This window comes from Ctenocephalides felis, unplaced genomic scaffold, assembly GCF_003426905.1.
Source record: "Ctenocephalides felis isolate EL2017-DRISC unplaced genomic scaffold, ASM342690v1 CF-g0.4_SCAFFOLD_03570, whole genome shotgun sequence".
In the NCBI taxonomy this organism is placed as follows: Eukaryota; Metazoa; Arthropoda; class Insecta; order Siphonaptera; family Pulicidae; genus Ctenocephalides; species Ctenocephalides felis.
The window spans coordinates 22161596-22179816 of NW_020539724.1; the positions used below are offsets into that span (position 1 = coordinate 22161596).

Here is an 18221-nt window from a genome sequence, read left to right on the forward strand (position 1 = left end):
CATAATTTCAAAACACATAATAAACTAGGGGCAAATGGCAATTTGTCTTGAAGCATAATTGATAACTATTTGATAATTATGAATTTAAACTTAATATAAATTTTATATAAAAACAAAATATGTATAGTATAAATTCGCTTACCTTTAGTGGTCGTGTGATTGTGACAGTTTCTATTGTCGTTGTCGGTGCCATTTTTGATTCTGAAGGTCTTCTTGAACTAGAAACAAACAAACCGTAGTTAATTTACAATCAATATATAATAAAGCACATGTAATACACTGATTTCCGTATGAGCATATCATAAACCATCTATACCAGTACTTCCCAACCTTTTAAGACAACAATAATTTTTTATAAAAATGTTATGCTCCCAGCATAAATATCATCTATTAAAAATAGTTATGTTTCATTAATAAACTTAAATGATAAGTTAAACCTCGACCAATTTTACTTGATGATTGCAATTGCCATTGTTATAAGGCCAAACGAAATCGTAGTTAATTTTTATTCAAAGCTTTTTTTAAAATGACTTTTTGCTAAATTTGTCAGACATCTATCATTGCAAATTGCTTTAAGCAACAGGTATACCTTTTAATCCGTTTAAATATATTACATGCATTCTTTACAGAATATTAACCCACATAAATCAGGCGTATAATTTATTAATTTAATTACAGATTGAGCTATATATAGTTCAGCTTGAGATTTATTTATCATATCTCTTATAACTGGTAAACGTTCATTCTAATATTAATGTAATATTATACAGATTCATTCATTAAACTATTAAATAAAAACTAAGATTTATTGTTTTTCAAAATAATGGTAACATTTTACTTATTCTGGGATAGCCCATTTGAGACCTAATGCAACAAGAGCCCTCGTGAAACTCGATGTACGATGTACGCATATTTTTTTACTATTACCAACTCAAAGATAAATTGTAAAAAAATGTACCCTCAAAAGTCTTGGTCTTGGTCTTGGTATTGATCAATCATATAAATAAAATTTATTTGTTTCGTTATATGAAAACATTTGTATCAGAATAATATGTTAATATAGCAATATAATTTCTTCAATGTCATTAGAGTTTGCTTGTCGCTGACATTGGAATTTCATAATTGCATCAGACCAGGCTTGGTCTTTAGTCGGCGATCTAGTAAATTCTAGCATAAACCTTAGAAGAGCTTTTAGAAGAGGAAAAACTTAATAATTTAAAGAGGCAACTCCATAATTTGCTTTATAAATATATTCGAAGATTTTAATTTTTTTTTGAGACATATTAACTCAAAAGCATTGAATTAAATGTCATTTTGACAACTATTTAAACGAAAATCATTTAACTTCCATTTTTGGAACACGTCCAATATCTTTATTAAAATTTCATTTACTTTTTCATGGTTTCGATCAATTAGTTATTAGAATAAATTCTTGTAACTTAGCAATAATTATTAAATGTATTGTTCCTACTTTTTTTGTCAAGAAAACTTCGATCTTTTAAGAAAACGAGTACTTCAATAGGCTATATCGCGAATCATAAAAGATTTTTGATTTGGCGTTTGAAAGAAACAATTATGGATTCATTTTTGCATCTGCCACTTTAAAGACTTTTACAATGATACTTATACTTGGTTATAATATTTCCTTTTTGTGAAAACAGCAAATGTTTTGCATATGTTTGCATTATATCATTAGACTAAAATATTGTGTACGAAAATTCTAACACTTAACATATAATAAAACTTTCAGGCATATACGCAATTATAAATTCATGTTTTCTCCTGCATCTTACTCCATAGAAATACAATGAAACTTATATTTATTTGATGTAAATAGCAAAAAGTTAAATATTTCTTCTTTTTATTAATTACACAGATATATCGTGTAAGTCCGATAGTCCTGAATAAAAAAAAAATCATACATAATATCTGATAATTGTAGACTGACATCAATTTCAATTCCTTTTTAGAACACTTTTTGTTGCAGTAATATTCATTTTAGCTTGAAAATATAGATGAAAATGTATTTCCAAAGGAATAGTTCTTCCTGACATTGATGTTTCAAGTTAAAAATATATCATCACTATTAGGAAAGTACTATTAAAAAATATATCTAATATATATAAAACAACCATTAACTCGACTTCTAAAAAGTCACGCAGTCAAAGCCACATCACACAACAGTCCATAGATTACCTGAATTTTTATAAATGTTCAAAAATAAATCAATAATATTTTTCAAAAATCAATCGAAAAATCTGCCTTCGTTTCTATATGTATTGAATTTTTCTATCCAGGACTATCCACTTTCAAAATTCCTGAAGGAGTTTTAGTATAGCAAAATTATAATACAGACAGACAGTCGAGATTAATGGAGTATTATATTTATATTATGAAAAAATTAGACAATAACGTGTAATAAAGTATTATAACATTAGGTAGTTAAAAAAATAATATTCTAGAATGTTAGAGATGTTGAAGCAAAAATGATCCAAACTCATAGTTGTTGAAGAATCTAATTAAAAATTTTCAATAACATTATTCTAATTAAATTTTGTTTTTTAAGTGTTGTTTATATACTTATATATGCATGTTATTAGTGCAAATTTTGCATGACTTGATGCATGTTATATTAATTAATTTTTCGACAAATTGTTTTAGCATGCCTCATGGTCAATTTTTAATTTGTCAACACGATGCTGTTATCTAAACAAAAAATTTTAATTACATAGTTTCTTTGGCTTGTTTATTCTTAACATAGGCGATAAGTTTTCAGTGACTAACTTGATGTATAAATATTTGTCTTCGACGAAAAATATTTTTATCAATGTTTTGTTTTCATTAATTACTTTATATTTAGTTTCAAGATTCTGATAAAAATATTGAGATATAACTATATTTATATAATATAAAATACTCGGATCAAGATGTTAGTGACAATATTCTTCAGAAACGGCTTGACCGATCTTTATGAAATTTGATAATCAAGTTCAGTAAGACTTAGAATCGGTCATCTATTTTTAATACACTAATAAGTGGTAAAGGTTGGCCACACTCAATATGCTTTTCTTTCTTAGTTTTCAGACTATTTTTTTATTTTATTTTTTTATCATTCATAATTAAAACCACAAACCCCTATTTCGTAATAGTCATCTTAGTAAACCCTAACCTTAACATTTTTTTAAAACTTTGGAGGTAATTTTCTATTTTTTAATTTTTGAAAATTTGAATTTTTAATTTCAAAAATATATACAACTCTTATTTTCACTACTCTCCATTTAATAATAGTCATTTAGTAAACCAAACATTTTTTATATATGATTTATATAGTTCGCTGAACAATTACCTTTTTTGTGAAGATTTTTCATTGAATTTTGATAAAAAAAATATAGAAATTGATTATTAAAATCTGAAGATAAAACTGTTTTTGAGAGAAATAGAAAATGTTCCAGTGGTTTTAAAATCCAGTCGATTCGCTTAGCATGGCACAACATAATCCAAAAATGAAACTTTTTTTTGCTCCGTAATTCAAAAAGGAATTAGTTAATGAGTTAATGAAAAACGTAGTAATAATATAGATCAATTTCTTGAATATAAAAATGTGCCAATTCAATTTCAACGAAATCAGTTTCAGATTAGACGGGCACTGACAATGACTATTAATATTTAATATTTATATGTGGAACATTTATATGTGGTATGCGTTGCAGTGGGTAAATATTCAATTTAATATGTGTTAGCTGGCCCTTTTTCTTATATACTACAATGGAAGAGCAAGTCCAAGCTTCCAACCACAAGGTTTCGAGTTCAAATTATGCGACACATACAACCTGCATCAACTAGTAGTGATATCAATTTTCTATAGTTGTAAATATGTTTCCAAGCGAAAATAGCAAAAATATCAGGACATTGCTGCATAAAGTATCTAAAAAACTCATCACAAATAGAAAGGACAACCATTGGGTTATATTAATTTATTATAATAAAAAAATATATGCAGTATAAAATACATGGCATAAGTTTCTAGAGCACTGAGAAATGAGAATAGTTCTGATGCTGTTCAATTTATAAACAAAAAAAATCATATGAAATAGAAACTAATTTAAAGTACCTATAAGAAAACTCTCACCTATGGTGTTCGTCTACAAACTTTAGAATATTAATTGCTAAAAGCTTAAAATACTTAGTTGTTTGTGCTTATTCAAAATCGCAGTAAAACGTTCAATTACGTCAAACTACCCATATGTATAAATAATTTACTTTAGCAGCTTAGAAAATAGAAAGATAAATGAAAGTTAAATAAATAGTAAATACTAAAAAAAACTGATAAAGAATGTAGACATTAGTAGAAATAAAAATTGATAGCAATTATTTATATTACAATAATATATATTTTCTGTTAAGTTTTCTGACGCAAGGTGAGCGTTTAAAAAAACATTTCATTGGAATGTAATGTAATGTATGTATTAGGTTAAATCCATGTAATAATCGTATCTCATATTTATAAGAATGAAATAAAAAAATAATAATAATAAAAATATAACAAAATGCCTTTTTGAGTCAAGTTTTACCCTTAAATACGCTCACCTTACGATAAAAACTTGACAGAAAATATGTTACAAGAAATACTGGCGTCGTGTGCACCGGCCTTAAATTCTGTTAAAAGTTTTAAAAAGTAATTTTTTTTTATTATCTTACCTCTTAACAGCTACAACTCCTTATCCTCATGTGGTAAAAAAATCAGCTGGACGGCATGCAGAAAGCACTTGTTATATTGTTTTGTTTGTTAATAAATTTATAAAAATATAAGAGTTAATACATTTATTTTCATCACACTTCACTTTCTTATAACTATTCAGACTTCACTTGTGTTATATAAAATTCATTCTCTTTACTAATTATTAATTTTCATTGATATGTAAAAAGAGTTAATATAAAAATATACAAAATTTACTCCTTAATTATTAGTTATTTATAAAAAATATATAAGTGTTATAAAAATCACACACTGGTCAAATCACAGCACACTGAAAAGCAAGAGAATAATAATTGTTAGTAAATGTTTCATAGAGCTAATTTGTGTATCTGATTATACGTATAAATATCAGTAATGGTCAACATAATAAAGACATAGAAATATTTTAAATCAAATATGTAATGTACTAAAGATAGAATATGTAAATACGTATCTATACGGAATAATGATTTTAATTTATGAATATAATTAAGTTTTTATAGAAAAATATTTATATTGAATCATATTGATATATTGAATAGCATTTTATGTTTGGATCAAGATTTTCTATATTTGAATTCGCAAAAATGAGCGAAGACTTTTTTTTTAAATAACATATTGTTCATAAAATTGTAAGCAAATTGAAAATGCTTTTGATTCACATACTTTAAATATTTATTACCCATAAAAACGTATAACACAAAAATACATCAATTAGAATTTTTTAAATCTTTTGTTTTGTCTTTCTTTTTTTTGTCTAATTATCTCTTTATAATAAATATTGCTATGTGATTTTTTTTGAGAAAAAAATTTTCCTTTTCTCTTTTTTTTCACACAATTATGATCTATTTTTTTTTTAATTAGAATTTATTTTATTATGAATTTATTTAGCCTCCTTTTTACAAATTAGCCATTTACATATATTAGGTTTATTAGCCGTTTATACTAAAATTGAATTCAATTATTTATTGCAGTCTGAAAAAATAACACGCATGTTACAGATTTATTTTATCTATTAAAATCTAAATAAAAATGCGATTCTGTTACATCTAGTTATAAAGATGAAAAATAGCGCACGTGTCTTTCGTGATTGATTGTTGAGTTATATGAGATGCATCATCGAGTGAAATATCCCATTGAGCATCGTAATGTATAATTATACTGTAAAAAACAGACATCACAGGACATAACACATTTCAACCAATTATCAGTTATTGCCTAAATATAGAAATATGTTTATCTGCAATATTTTCTAAAAAATTCCATCTGTTCTCGTTTACCCCATAGGGGGGACGTATGCACCCAATGTCTCAATTTTAATTAGATACATTATTTAATTAGATACCCAATACCAAATACAAATATGTAGTGGTTAATTTATTTATCATTTCTAATAATTTAATTTATAATATCTCGTGCCATGATGTTGGTAATATAATACTCCTCTGAAGTGGCTTGACTGATCTTTATGAAATTTTTTAATCAAGTTAAATAAATTTAATTTATAATATTCAAGTTAAAATAATATAATTATTATTTTAAATTAGAAATAAATGTGGATCTTTATCTACAGAATTCAAACTTTTAAAAAAATCGCAATACCAAAATAACATATTTCAGTAGTGAAACGACATTTGTATTGCATTCGGATGCGCACTTGTAAAGTTATGCAACAATTAAAAAAAAACACATTTCACAACTAGGAAAAACAAAATATTTAACACATGTTAATATTTTGAACTTATTGAGTATTAACTGAAAAAATGTATAAGTTCATAATTCAGTTTATGTACAAAAACTCCCAAGTTGCATCCAATATGTATTTGCAAATTTAGATATGTTTATTTAAATCCACGGCCAATTTGCCATAAATAACTTAATAATATTATGATTTCGTTTCATTTAAGTTCTTAATTAAAATTATTTTATGAACCTTGTTTTGGACATCACAAGCACAATCATGTTCATCATTATTAAAGATTGTTTAACCATTATTAAGCACGTAAATCATATCAAGAGAGAAAATCAAAAGTGCACACGAATGCACGTACATACTATCCAGGTATGACTAACGCATTTATATTCAGGCGAGACGTAATAGAAATATAAAATTAATAGAAAATTATGAAAATATCGATTTACTTCGACAATTGATGAATGACTAAAAATGAAGGAAAATGTCAATTAAAAATATATAACTAGATATAAGTTGTATTTTGACTTATGGCAAATAGAATGAACATCCCGTGATAATTGAGATTTAGCAAAGATAAATTTTTAACTATTCTTTATCAATGTTATTTCCAATTGATATTTCTCAATCAAACTTTAATATGATGTTTGTAATTGTATTACATTCAATTTAATCAACACATTTCATTGAACTTTGTGTTCTCAAAAAATATTGTTTGAAGGGTGAAGGTCAACATATTAGGTTGTCAAATATCTCCCTTCCGCTTTTTTGCTATTGGTTTATAATACAAAAAGGCGGAAGGGAGATATTTGACAGCCTAATATATCAGTGGACAAAATTGTTTGTCACATTTATTATGAAATGACATGTCATGATGTCAAATGTAATGCTATATATATATATATATATATATATATATATATATATATATCTTGATAGTTTTTTCGACGTTGAAACATATTTCAAAGTAACTAGCAGCCCATTCGTCGAAATAAAAAAGGTATAAAGTATAAAACTTTTATTTATACGTTTCGACACAAGATGCGTGTCATCATTCAGCAACACAGGAAAAAACACTCAACAAAAATTTATTTTAAAAAATTAAACTTAATAACATATTAGAGAAAAACATTATTTTAGAAAAAATTATGAATAACTAAAGGATTTGAAAACTAATTTGACTAAAAGTTCGACTGCCAGTCGAGTCTGGATGCTCGGTATGGGCGTGTTTCTCGCTTCACAATGATGCATTTCATAACTTTTAGTCAAAATAGTTTTCAAATCCTTTAGTTATTCATAATTTTTTCTAAAATAATGTTTTTCTCTAATATGTTATTAAGTTTAATTTTTTAAAATAAATTTTTGTTGAGTGTTTTTTCCTGTGTTGCTGAATGATGACACGCATCTTGTGTCGAAACGTATAAATAAAAGTTTTATACTTTATACCTTTTTTATTTCGACGAATGGGCTGCTAGTTACTTTGAAATATATATATATATATATATATATATATATATATATTTGTAATTCAAATGCACCGTCATTACTATTAGTGATTTTGGCAATAGTGTTTTCTCCCACTATCTCATATATACCCGCACTTTTTATGTTTATGTTAAAACTATGTAAAATAATTCTCTTGCTCATGAAAAGCGAAACAAGTAACATCTAAAATAAACTTAGTAAATTTAAAGAAAGCATTTTTATTTTACCAATCTGTGAAAATAAAACAAAGCACGATGTGTGCCCTAAAAGCGCAGCTTATATTGTTCCCAAAAATTAATGATTTTTTATAAGTCAGTATGTCTTTTTCCGTAAGCCTAGAATATTTCAAAATGTTCGTTTACAATATTAATCTTACACTAAACAAATGTGATTACTTTCATTAAAACGACTGCCATTCAGTATGACTTGAAGAGTCGTAAAAACGAAATAGCAGATCGGATTTTCTAACAAAAAAAAATTTCCTTCGACAAAATTTAAAAAATGATAAAAACGATAAAAATTAAATTGAGAATGCATCGATAGTTCAAATCAAAATCTCGGATTTGATAGATGATGCTGATTATCTTTTGGGTGAGAGCAATATTGGTAAATGGTCAAATATTGTTACACTTTAATTTGCCCAATTACGATATGACATTTTTCGAAAAAAGAAAATCAGAAACTAACTAGTGTAATATGGTATTTAGCCTTAAGGCAAGTTGCATGAACATCTAGAAATGTGTTATAATTAATTTAATCAACCGAATTTAAAATTTAGGTATTTCGATAAAATTGTTTATTTCGAAAACAAAGTTTTCGCTTTTAATTAATTTTAAACTTCGCGATTTCCAATTAAATTTTCTCAAACGCATTTAAATTTTCTGTAATTATATTGCACAGTCATGTACTCATATGTCCTAAAATTGTAGTTTATCATTCCAAATTTTAATGAATTGACAATATTTGACTCACAAAAGCACAAAAGCGACAATCACATCACAAAAGCGACTTTTTACACAAATATTGACTATCATTTTTTTTTTCAAACTTTGGGCCGTAATAATTCAGTAAGTTCTAGAAGACCATGATATCTATCGCCTGAAAAATTTCTTAAAAATCGTCGATTTTAAGTCAAAAATCTGTTCACACACACGCACAGACATACTTTTTCGAAATTTGCTCTCATTCGATTCAGAATGGCTTGAAACGTCGAGAAAACATTAAATTAGCAAATCGGATTTTTTGATGAAAACAAACTTATCCTTCGGAAAGTTAAAAATAAAATTGTATAGAAGTAAATTGTAAACGACGTTGATTGGTTTTAAGTGAACATAAATTGAACATATTTTTCTTCATTAGAATAAATATCGAAGGAATAATGAAAACAGATATAAAGAAGGTTTATAAAAAATAATTAAAATAATTACTGGCTTTTGAATGCCTATAGCAAATTTTACGCTGTTTAAAGTTGCTACCATAAAATTTTTAGTACTTGTAATATACAAAATTATTTTAAAAAAATGGTACATCCTGGTAATAGTAAATTTATAATATCAAGGTTTTATTTATATAGGTTTATTACATCATAAAGGCGCATAAACATATTTTAAATGCTTTAATATAAGCTATTAAAATGAATATAACTGCAACAATAACACGTGCAATTATTGTACAATAACAAAAATGTTTACTGATTAAAATTGCCATTATAAATGTTATAAATATATTCCAATGACTATATTTTGACGAATGGTTATATTTGATTTTATCACGATTTCTTTAAATAGGTTAAATAAAATCGAAAAGTTTACACAGCATATGGTTGCAGCTGCCTCAATACACTTCCATGATATATATTAATCGAAATTGCAATTATTTTGTTATTCGCTTTAAAATTATGTTAATCTCAATAATAAATAATCTGTTTAAAATTACCATAATTAAACGATTTATTCATAAAGCAATTATTAATCGCTACCGATTAAACGTAATTTAATACTCACCGATTAATATATGCCAGGTTAAAATAAATTAACTTTAGTAAAATAAATAGTACAAAACTTTCAGCGAAAAATAGTGCAAAACTTACTCAATTTTATAAAAAGTTTGAAAGTAATTATTAGGAAATCACTTCAAAATATTAGTAACATATTCTATATGAAACTGTGCAGAAATACTCCCAAATTGAAGTCTATTATTACATTCTTAATTTGTTTGTGAAACCAATTACTTTAAATTTTTCACTTATTCTTTTGTCATTTTTTAATAGTTTTGTTAAATTTTAATTAACGTTTGTAAAAGCTTTAAAGCTTATACAAATCTTTATAACCATTTTTTAACTTCAACTGTTATTAAAGATGTAATGATGTATCTAATCGTTATATACAATTTATATATATCATTCGATACAAAATTTGTGTAAGAAATGATGCCTAGAAGCAAAAATTATGATATCACTGCATATAAAAAAATAATCACATGCTTTCTTTCTAATGAGAAAAAATAATTTATTCTATTAATGAAATGGGTTCTATCGAAATCGTGTTTTTGTTTCCTGAACAATAACAAAATCTCATTTGTTTCATGCGAATTTCCCGTGGCCTTATTTTCAGAATATTGTTTTCATTCTGTCCATCACTCTCGTTTTCGACATTCGTATTCAATTGTTCAAATTATATTCCATATACAAAATTAGAAATACTCGAAATACCATTAGTGATTTTGGATTTTGCCCAGAATATTTAATTATTGACATAATAGCATATTTTTAGCAACTGCCGTGAAACAATTTATTTTAATGCAAATACATATATAATTTGATTATTGCAAGGGGCAGAATGTTTACACAAAGTGTCAACATGAATTAGAATCCAAAATTACAAGGTAAATCAAATGAGATTTGTACAATAATTGTAAAACTTACACGGTTTGTTTTCGAAAAGCGCGGCCGTTATTTCAAACTTTATTAAATTATTAAAACCAAACCGCACTTGTCGTAGGCTCGAAATATATTAATAAGTTCTTTAAGAAACTCTATCAAACGAAAGTTTTATCTAAATCGTCAACTTTTTTACAAAAATTATATGCGAAAAGAAAGTATTGAGATTGTTCGGGCGTATTTTTGTTTTATTATATTGGTCATGAAGGTGACAATCTTCATGGCATTGAGCTTTCACACGAAATGGTTGCTGCCCCTGGTAGAGGAGGTAGCGGAGTGTTTTGATGGAACTAATTGTTCACTTTTAAAAGCAAAGTCCGCGAAACAACATGTATAATTAATAACCAATAAATATATCTTCTTTCATTATAACTTAGTAACAAATCAGTGATTGTAATTAGAACTGCAACAAATACATAATATACAAACAAATCAATGTTTAATACAGTCAAGGGGTGACAAATTGACAAGTCAAAACCGAGACGGTAATTTTCAGTTGTTAAAAATATCTGTATGTTTTACAGTTTTCAATTTTATTAAAATTATGCTTAATTTTCTTCATAATTATTTGAAAATAATTAGCACTTATATTAGTCAATCAAAAAGTGTATTTTCATAATTTTTGTGAATTTGCGTAAAATTGAGAATAAAAGTTCAAAATTATAAATGCGAGGAGAAGCTATTCTAACCTGTCTTTTTCATATGAGCATACTAGTTGTACATAACATTTCCAGATAGTTGATGGGTAGTTGCAATTTTGTTATCAAGTAAGAGCGAAAATTCAATTTAGACCTATACTTTTTAAAATCCCGGGACAAACCGGTACTAAAGATCTAAATCCGGGACAAAAATTGCTTTTAGAAAAAGCAGGGACACAAGGTGGAAATCCGGGATTGTCCCGGCTATAGAAAAAAATAAAACGACCAAAATTTGCTTTTAATAGTCTAAATTTTAAAAAGCCTAAATGCAAATAATGCACTTACAACTAGATGTAAAAATTGCGTTGGATATTGACTTTAATATTCGTATTTGTAACACTTATGAAAGAAAATGTTTTCTTATCAAAAGCTTCGGTACGATTAGTGTTATCTGCCTAAGAAAGCCTAACATATCTGCCTAAAAATGCTGTTACAATAATTGACTAACAAATTGTTTGGGCATGCATAGGGATCGTATATTATCATTGAAAATGCATATCTTCGGAAAGGAAATCGAGCTTAAACTTTAAGGCCTAAATTAGCTCATTAGAGACAAGTAGTTTCTATCTTTAGACAACTATCTAACATTCCATATATATAAATAGCATCCAATTGTGGGGATATTGCACCGAATCAATTGTAAATCTAATTCAACGTATTTACTTTAACTTATTGAGAATTATAAGATGATGACCCATGGTGTATTTGCAATAAAATCATTTACGACAATATCAACATATCCTTCGTAGTAGACTTTGGAAACGGCTCAGCCTACCTTCTCCAAAAGGTAATCGAATAGTTTTTGAATTTTTAAAATCAATTCAAAATCGCATGCTAAAACATGGAAGATAAATTTCACAAGTTTTTTGCCAATTATAAAGAAACGGCTCGACTGATCGTCGCGCAAAACTAATAGATGCTAATCCTTTAACAAGATACATCGAATGGCTTTTAATTTTTGAAATAGATCCAGCCGTTTTGGAGAAAACGTCGACAAAAGATCAAAATCGGCTCATCATATACGCACGCACACATACTTTTTCCAAATTTGTTCTCATTCAATTCTGAATGACTTGAAACGTCGAGAAAACATAAAATTTGCAAATTGGATTTTTTCGCGAAAACGAACTTCTGGCTAGCATATGGTACTGAGTCAATTTTGTATCATAAGTGTTCATAAGTTTTGATTGAATAAATAAACAAAAAACTAAAATAAAAGAAAACCCGAAGCGTAAGTAAAATATTTATAATTTTTATACAAATATTAATCACATGACTCAATATTAATCACCATGTTGAATTTCTAATCTTACCGTTAGTTTGCAAAAAGTGATTTTTCATGAACATGATCGCGTTTCTTGTTTGTTAAATATAAGGAAGTACAGTATCTCATAACATTTTTCCGTTGAAATTGGTAAACGAAATACAGCAAAAATAGAACATAGATCCATTCAAAACAAAGTAAAAAAGTACTAAGGTTACCAAATTTTTTTAAAGGGGGACTTTGAAATAACAAATGCTATTTGAGGATGCAATAAAAAACAGTTTTTTTAAATGAATCATTTTTTTTTTTTAAATCAGAATTTCGGACTTTTAGTAAGAAATTTATTATTAGATTATGTATATGTGTTTCTTTTTTATCTATGATATTCTGTTTTTTCGATGATATATTTTTCGATCTATATGTTTTTTACACTTTAGAGTCGTGTATGAAATTCTATTTTTCTTCATGATTTGAAAAAGTATGCACTAGTTCTTATTAATTTTCGAAAACCCGGGACAAATCGGGACGATAAATCTAAATCCAGGATAAAGATTGCTTTTAAAAAAAACCGGGACACAAGGTGGAAATCCGTGACTGTCCCGGCCAAATCGGGACGTATGGCCGCCTTAAAAGTACACCTGATTTCATGTCAATTATTTTGTTTATTTCATTAAAGTTATTAAAACCAAGCTCAGTTTCCCGATGTGTGTCATTAGCAATTACAATTTGAGAACGCGTTCCCATTTCACTGCTGCATCGGAGAAAGTTGAATTTCGAATTACGCTGAATGCAATCGCTCGATCAAAACTTTATTGCAAAATCAGATTTACTCAGAATTTGCATGTGCATATAAATAAAACGATTAATGATATTAACAAAATATAGTACTAGATATAGGAATACCAATACGGCATGTATGAACGTTTTGAGGCCAACTGTTACTTTTAATAAAATGAAATGAAACGCGATTTATTCAATTTTTAGAAAGGCGCCTTTTAAATGATATCAATTAATAGGAAAATCGTATTGATAATTTTAAATGCAAAAGTATTTTTATAAGTATATGTAATGTAATGTATATATAAATAAATATTTATCATCAAATATCAATATATGTATGTAAATTCTATGTCTATGTGAGTTCGTGAAGGTATGTGTGTTCATGTATGTATGTATGTATATTTGCATGTATATATGTAATTATGAATACAGCGTGTCCCAGACCTTAACTTAAGTCGAAACGGGGCTGAAATTTAAAATAAACTAGTGGGGTGCATGGCATCGTGGCTTAAGGCAAATTGCTGGAACTTCCCGTACCGCAATTAAAAATCTAGGTACGGAATCCAAAAAAAATACACAAAATGTGTACAAATTATTAAAATCTCTATAAAATATCCGATAATTTGATGTACATATGTCCAATAAACATTTTTGACCGCCAAATGATACTTTTTTAACTTATTTTTATTGAGAGTCCCCTATCTTCCCATAAAATCAGTTCTTCATCTTGTCAATAGAAGTAAAATGTTTTTTGAATTATTAAAATCAGACGCTCCGTTCTCTTAAAAACTGTGTTACCTTTTTTGGCACTTTTTGCCCCGTATCTTCGGAACGGCTAGACCTACCTTCGCCAAAAACTTATCAAAACGAATCGAATGTTCTTTGAATTATTTAAATCGGTTGACCGGTGTTCCCAAAATCGTCGACGAAAATTTGTATCCGAACACACACACGCATCCATTTTTCCTAAGGTATGCCAAAATGTTCAAAAACTTTGAAACGTAAAGATATATAAAAATTTTCATTTTCGATTTTTTTGCGATTACTATAACTTACCCTACGGGAAATTAAAAAATATCTGATGTTTGGAAATTATGAGCTGTTAAGTGCAACCAAGAGCTTTGGTGAAATTATAGACCATTTTTCAGTTATTGTGGTTAACTTTTAATATTGTTTTTCAGAATTTTAATCAAAATTTTATTTTATTTTATTGTAAAATGGTAAAATACTTGACAATTTTATTAAAAAAAATTGAATTGGTGCACCAAGAACGGGGGGAGGAAAAGGTTGGAAACCACTGGTATAACGTAATCGGTGAGTTGAGCATCAATAACATTCCCTAAAGCCTCGCATTTAATTTTTTACGACAGGTTCTGAGTTCAAATCGAGACAATTTTCAACATTTTTCATAAAAAAAATACGAAAACTTCACGTTTTTTAGGTACTAAAAACACGTGATGTTGAGTGAGACAGGGGGGGTGATTTAAATATTACCACGTATCTGCAAAGGTAGGAAGGTATCTAAAAATGCTTTAAAATCGATCACGTGATTGATGGATGCCCTCTATCGAGTTTAGCCAAGGCCCCACAGGGGGTCGCTAGGCTTTATTAGTGGGGAGGCGCGTACATCTGTTTGTTTAATACAATTTTCGAAAATAACCCAAAATTTTTGAAAAGATACAAAAAACAATTAGTTTTTATGAATATTTTTACATAATATTGCATATTAATTTGCAGTCTAAATTTTTTGTTTTAGACTGCATGTTAATTTGCAGCTCAGTATTTATAAAATTAAATTGTTGAATAAATTAAGGGGGGTGCATTTTTTTCATTAGAGCAGGGGGCGCGGTGCAAAAAAGTTTGGAAGCCACTGAATCATCTTGGAAATATAGATCATGTGTTTATATTCCAAGTCAAAAAGGTTCATTTTGAAGTATATAAAAATATAATCACAAATAGAAAGACCAATTATTGGCTTTCTAGTAAGGCATCTGTAACAAAACTAACAAAACATAGGCTTCTTGAAATAGACAAAACATAATTTGTAAAAGAAAGAATATGTAAAAGAAAGTATGACGAGAAAGCATCATTACATCACTAAAAGTTACAATAATACAAGCGAATATACAATTATACGTAACCCTCAGTGTTCAACTCAGCATTTAAATCAATCCATGATGTCGGAAATAAAAGCAACCATATGAATACAAAATAATTAGTCACATTCGGTAGCAACGGCAAAGTTATTTTGTAACATGAGATTGCACTATCGGTCGGAAAAAATAGTACGTGAATGAGTTCATTCATGGGAGTGTAACTCTGGAGTACAGTTAGTGATCCGAGTCATTCGTTGTGACCTTTATTTTATTAAATTAAGCACCCATATGTACGGTCAAGCCATTGTTCAATTAAAATATATATATCTACATAGAGAGAAATGACATTCATTGTCGAAACGACTTCATAAACTGGTGGGATAGTCATATGGGATTAAGAGTGTTAAATTTCGTCTGTGTAGATTAAAAGATACAGGGGAAATCTGACAAACTAGCAAACAAGAGTGACAAAATAGATCTTTTTTTTTTATTTTTATGCAAATATTTTTCTGCTGCATATCTAGAAATATTGAGAAGAAAACATTTTATAAACCAACTGCAATCAGTAAGAATGATAAAGAGAGAACCAGAATGATAAAGATAAAAAATATTAAAACTAGTGTGGTGTATGGCATCGTGCCTTAAGGCAAATTGCTGGAACTTCCCGTACCGTAACAAAAAGTTCGAGGCATACTGAATGTTTTCAAATAGATTATTATAAATATTGTAACATTGACTAATATTTATAAGAATTATATAAACAGAATTGCAAAGTTGAAATTATTTGTTTAAAGTATATCAGAATTATAGTCAGAATTAAAAATAAAATCTAAATTATTTTCGATATACAAAAAAATGTTTTTGAAAAAAAATGGAAAAAAAAAGTTGAAACAAAAAATATTTTTTTCCAAAATCAATTATTTTGTTAAGACAAGCAGAAAGTTCTTTGAATCATTTAAATCGGACGCTTAGTTCTCTCAAAAACTGCAATTCTTTGTACATTTAGCTCTGTATCTTCGAAATGGCCGGACCTGCCTTTGCGAAAAACTAATCACCTCTTCTCCCAATCATTACAAATTGAATGTTTTTGTACCATTAAAATCGGATACTCCGTTCTCTCAAAAACTCGATTTCTATTTGCTGCACTCTTTGGTCCGTATCACCGTAACGGCTGGACCTGTCGTTGCCAAAAACTAATCAACGCATCTCCCTATCAATAAAAATCGAATGTTTTTTGGGCCATTCAAATCGGTTGATCCGTGCGCCCAAAAACGTAGACCAAAAAATGCGGGCATAGAAAACACACACACATCCATTTATTCTGAGGTATGCCAAAATGTTCAGAAACCTCTGAAACGTGAAGATATGCAATAAATTTCCACTTTCAGAAAGTGAAATATCAAAACAAAAAAAATAGATTTATAACCGTCATTTACACATCATATTTTGACCAACATAGAAGAAAGGATGTATCTAGTGAATATGTAGTCTGTATGTAATAATAATAGGTAGTGCTGCCTTAAGGCAGGTCCGTGAGCTAAGTTAAACTCCTATTCGATTCAAGAAAGAAGAGTATGAGAGATTTCCCATAGAGTCCAAAATGGGCAATTATCAATTGGGCACATAATTTTGATCTATATTTTATATCACTACTGCATGATATCAGGTTATCCAGAGCCGGAATTCAAACTCACGATCCTGTCCACACAAGGCAGTGCGCTTAGCCGTTACGCCTAACGTAAGTGTTGCATTTAGTAAATATGAAGATTGTAGTGTTTGAAGCGATAAAGTATCTCGTATCTATAGGTTTAGGTCTATATGTTTCGTTGCAAACGGTTAAACCGATTTGGATGATTCAAAAAATTTGATTTTTAATTTGCAAACCCATTTTAGACGAAGACAAGCCCAATCGCTATGTAGGAAAATATATAAAAATAGGCATTTTATGTCTGTATATCATATTATTATACTTTTTAAAGAGCTTGCAATACCTATGCATATATTCTATTCACAGTTTTATTTCTGTAGCAATAAATGAATTTTTTTTCTAAATAAGATGCATATAGAAGACTAATAAAATTTCCTCTAAGCATTTACAGTAAAACTTTCTGATTCTCACTTGAAGAATTCAAAAATCAATAATGATCTTTAATCTAATCCAATTAAGGGTTTTCTTATTACTGTGGAAGCAAATTTGCTCTTAAAATTAAAACAATTTTAGATTAATCAATGGATTAGTGCTCATAAACAGTTTGTAGTATTAATATAAGCTAAATAATTAATTTTTCGACTATGTATAAAAAAAAATAAGTAAAAAAATCTAAAATACCAAAACATTCAAAAATTTAAACAACTAATTTCTTCAACAAATTATTATTGTGGAAGCCAATTTTCTCTCAAATAAAATTAAAACAATTTAAGATTAATCAATCGATTAGGGCTTATTAATCAATGGATTCGGCTTGTAGTATTAACACAAGAGAATCTTTTATGCAAAAATATAACCTATGAAAGTATTACTAATATAAGCTA

The 18221-nt window shown here is 27.8% G+C and overlaps 1 protein-coding gene across 2 annotated transcripts in view; it reads right to left on the reverse strand.

The window, feature by feature from the left end:
* Nucleotides 1-18221, reverse strand: part of LOC113382757 (transmembrane protein 47-like) — a 47538-nt gene that overhangs the window by 23535 nt on the left and 5782 nt on the right. The window contains exons 2-3 of one of the 2 annotated variants that reach the window (XM_026620987.1): nt 4699-5027; nt 143-218 (exon numbers count right to left, since the gene is read on the reverse strand). In XM_026620987.1, the coding sequence (XP_026476772.1) occupies nt 143-193 (51 nt within the window). In that variant the 5' untranslated portion in view covers nt 194-218; nt 4699-5027. The remainder of the gene's footprint in view (nt 1-142; nt 219-4698; nt 5028-18221) is intronic. The other variant, XM_026620988.1, reaches the window with a different exon arrangement.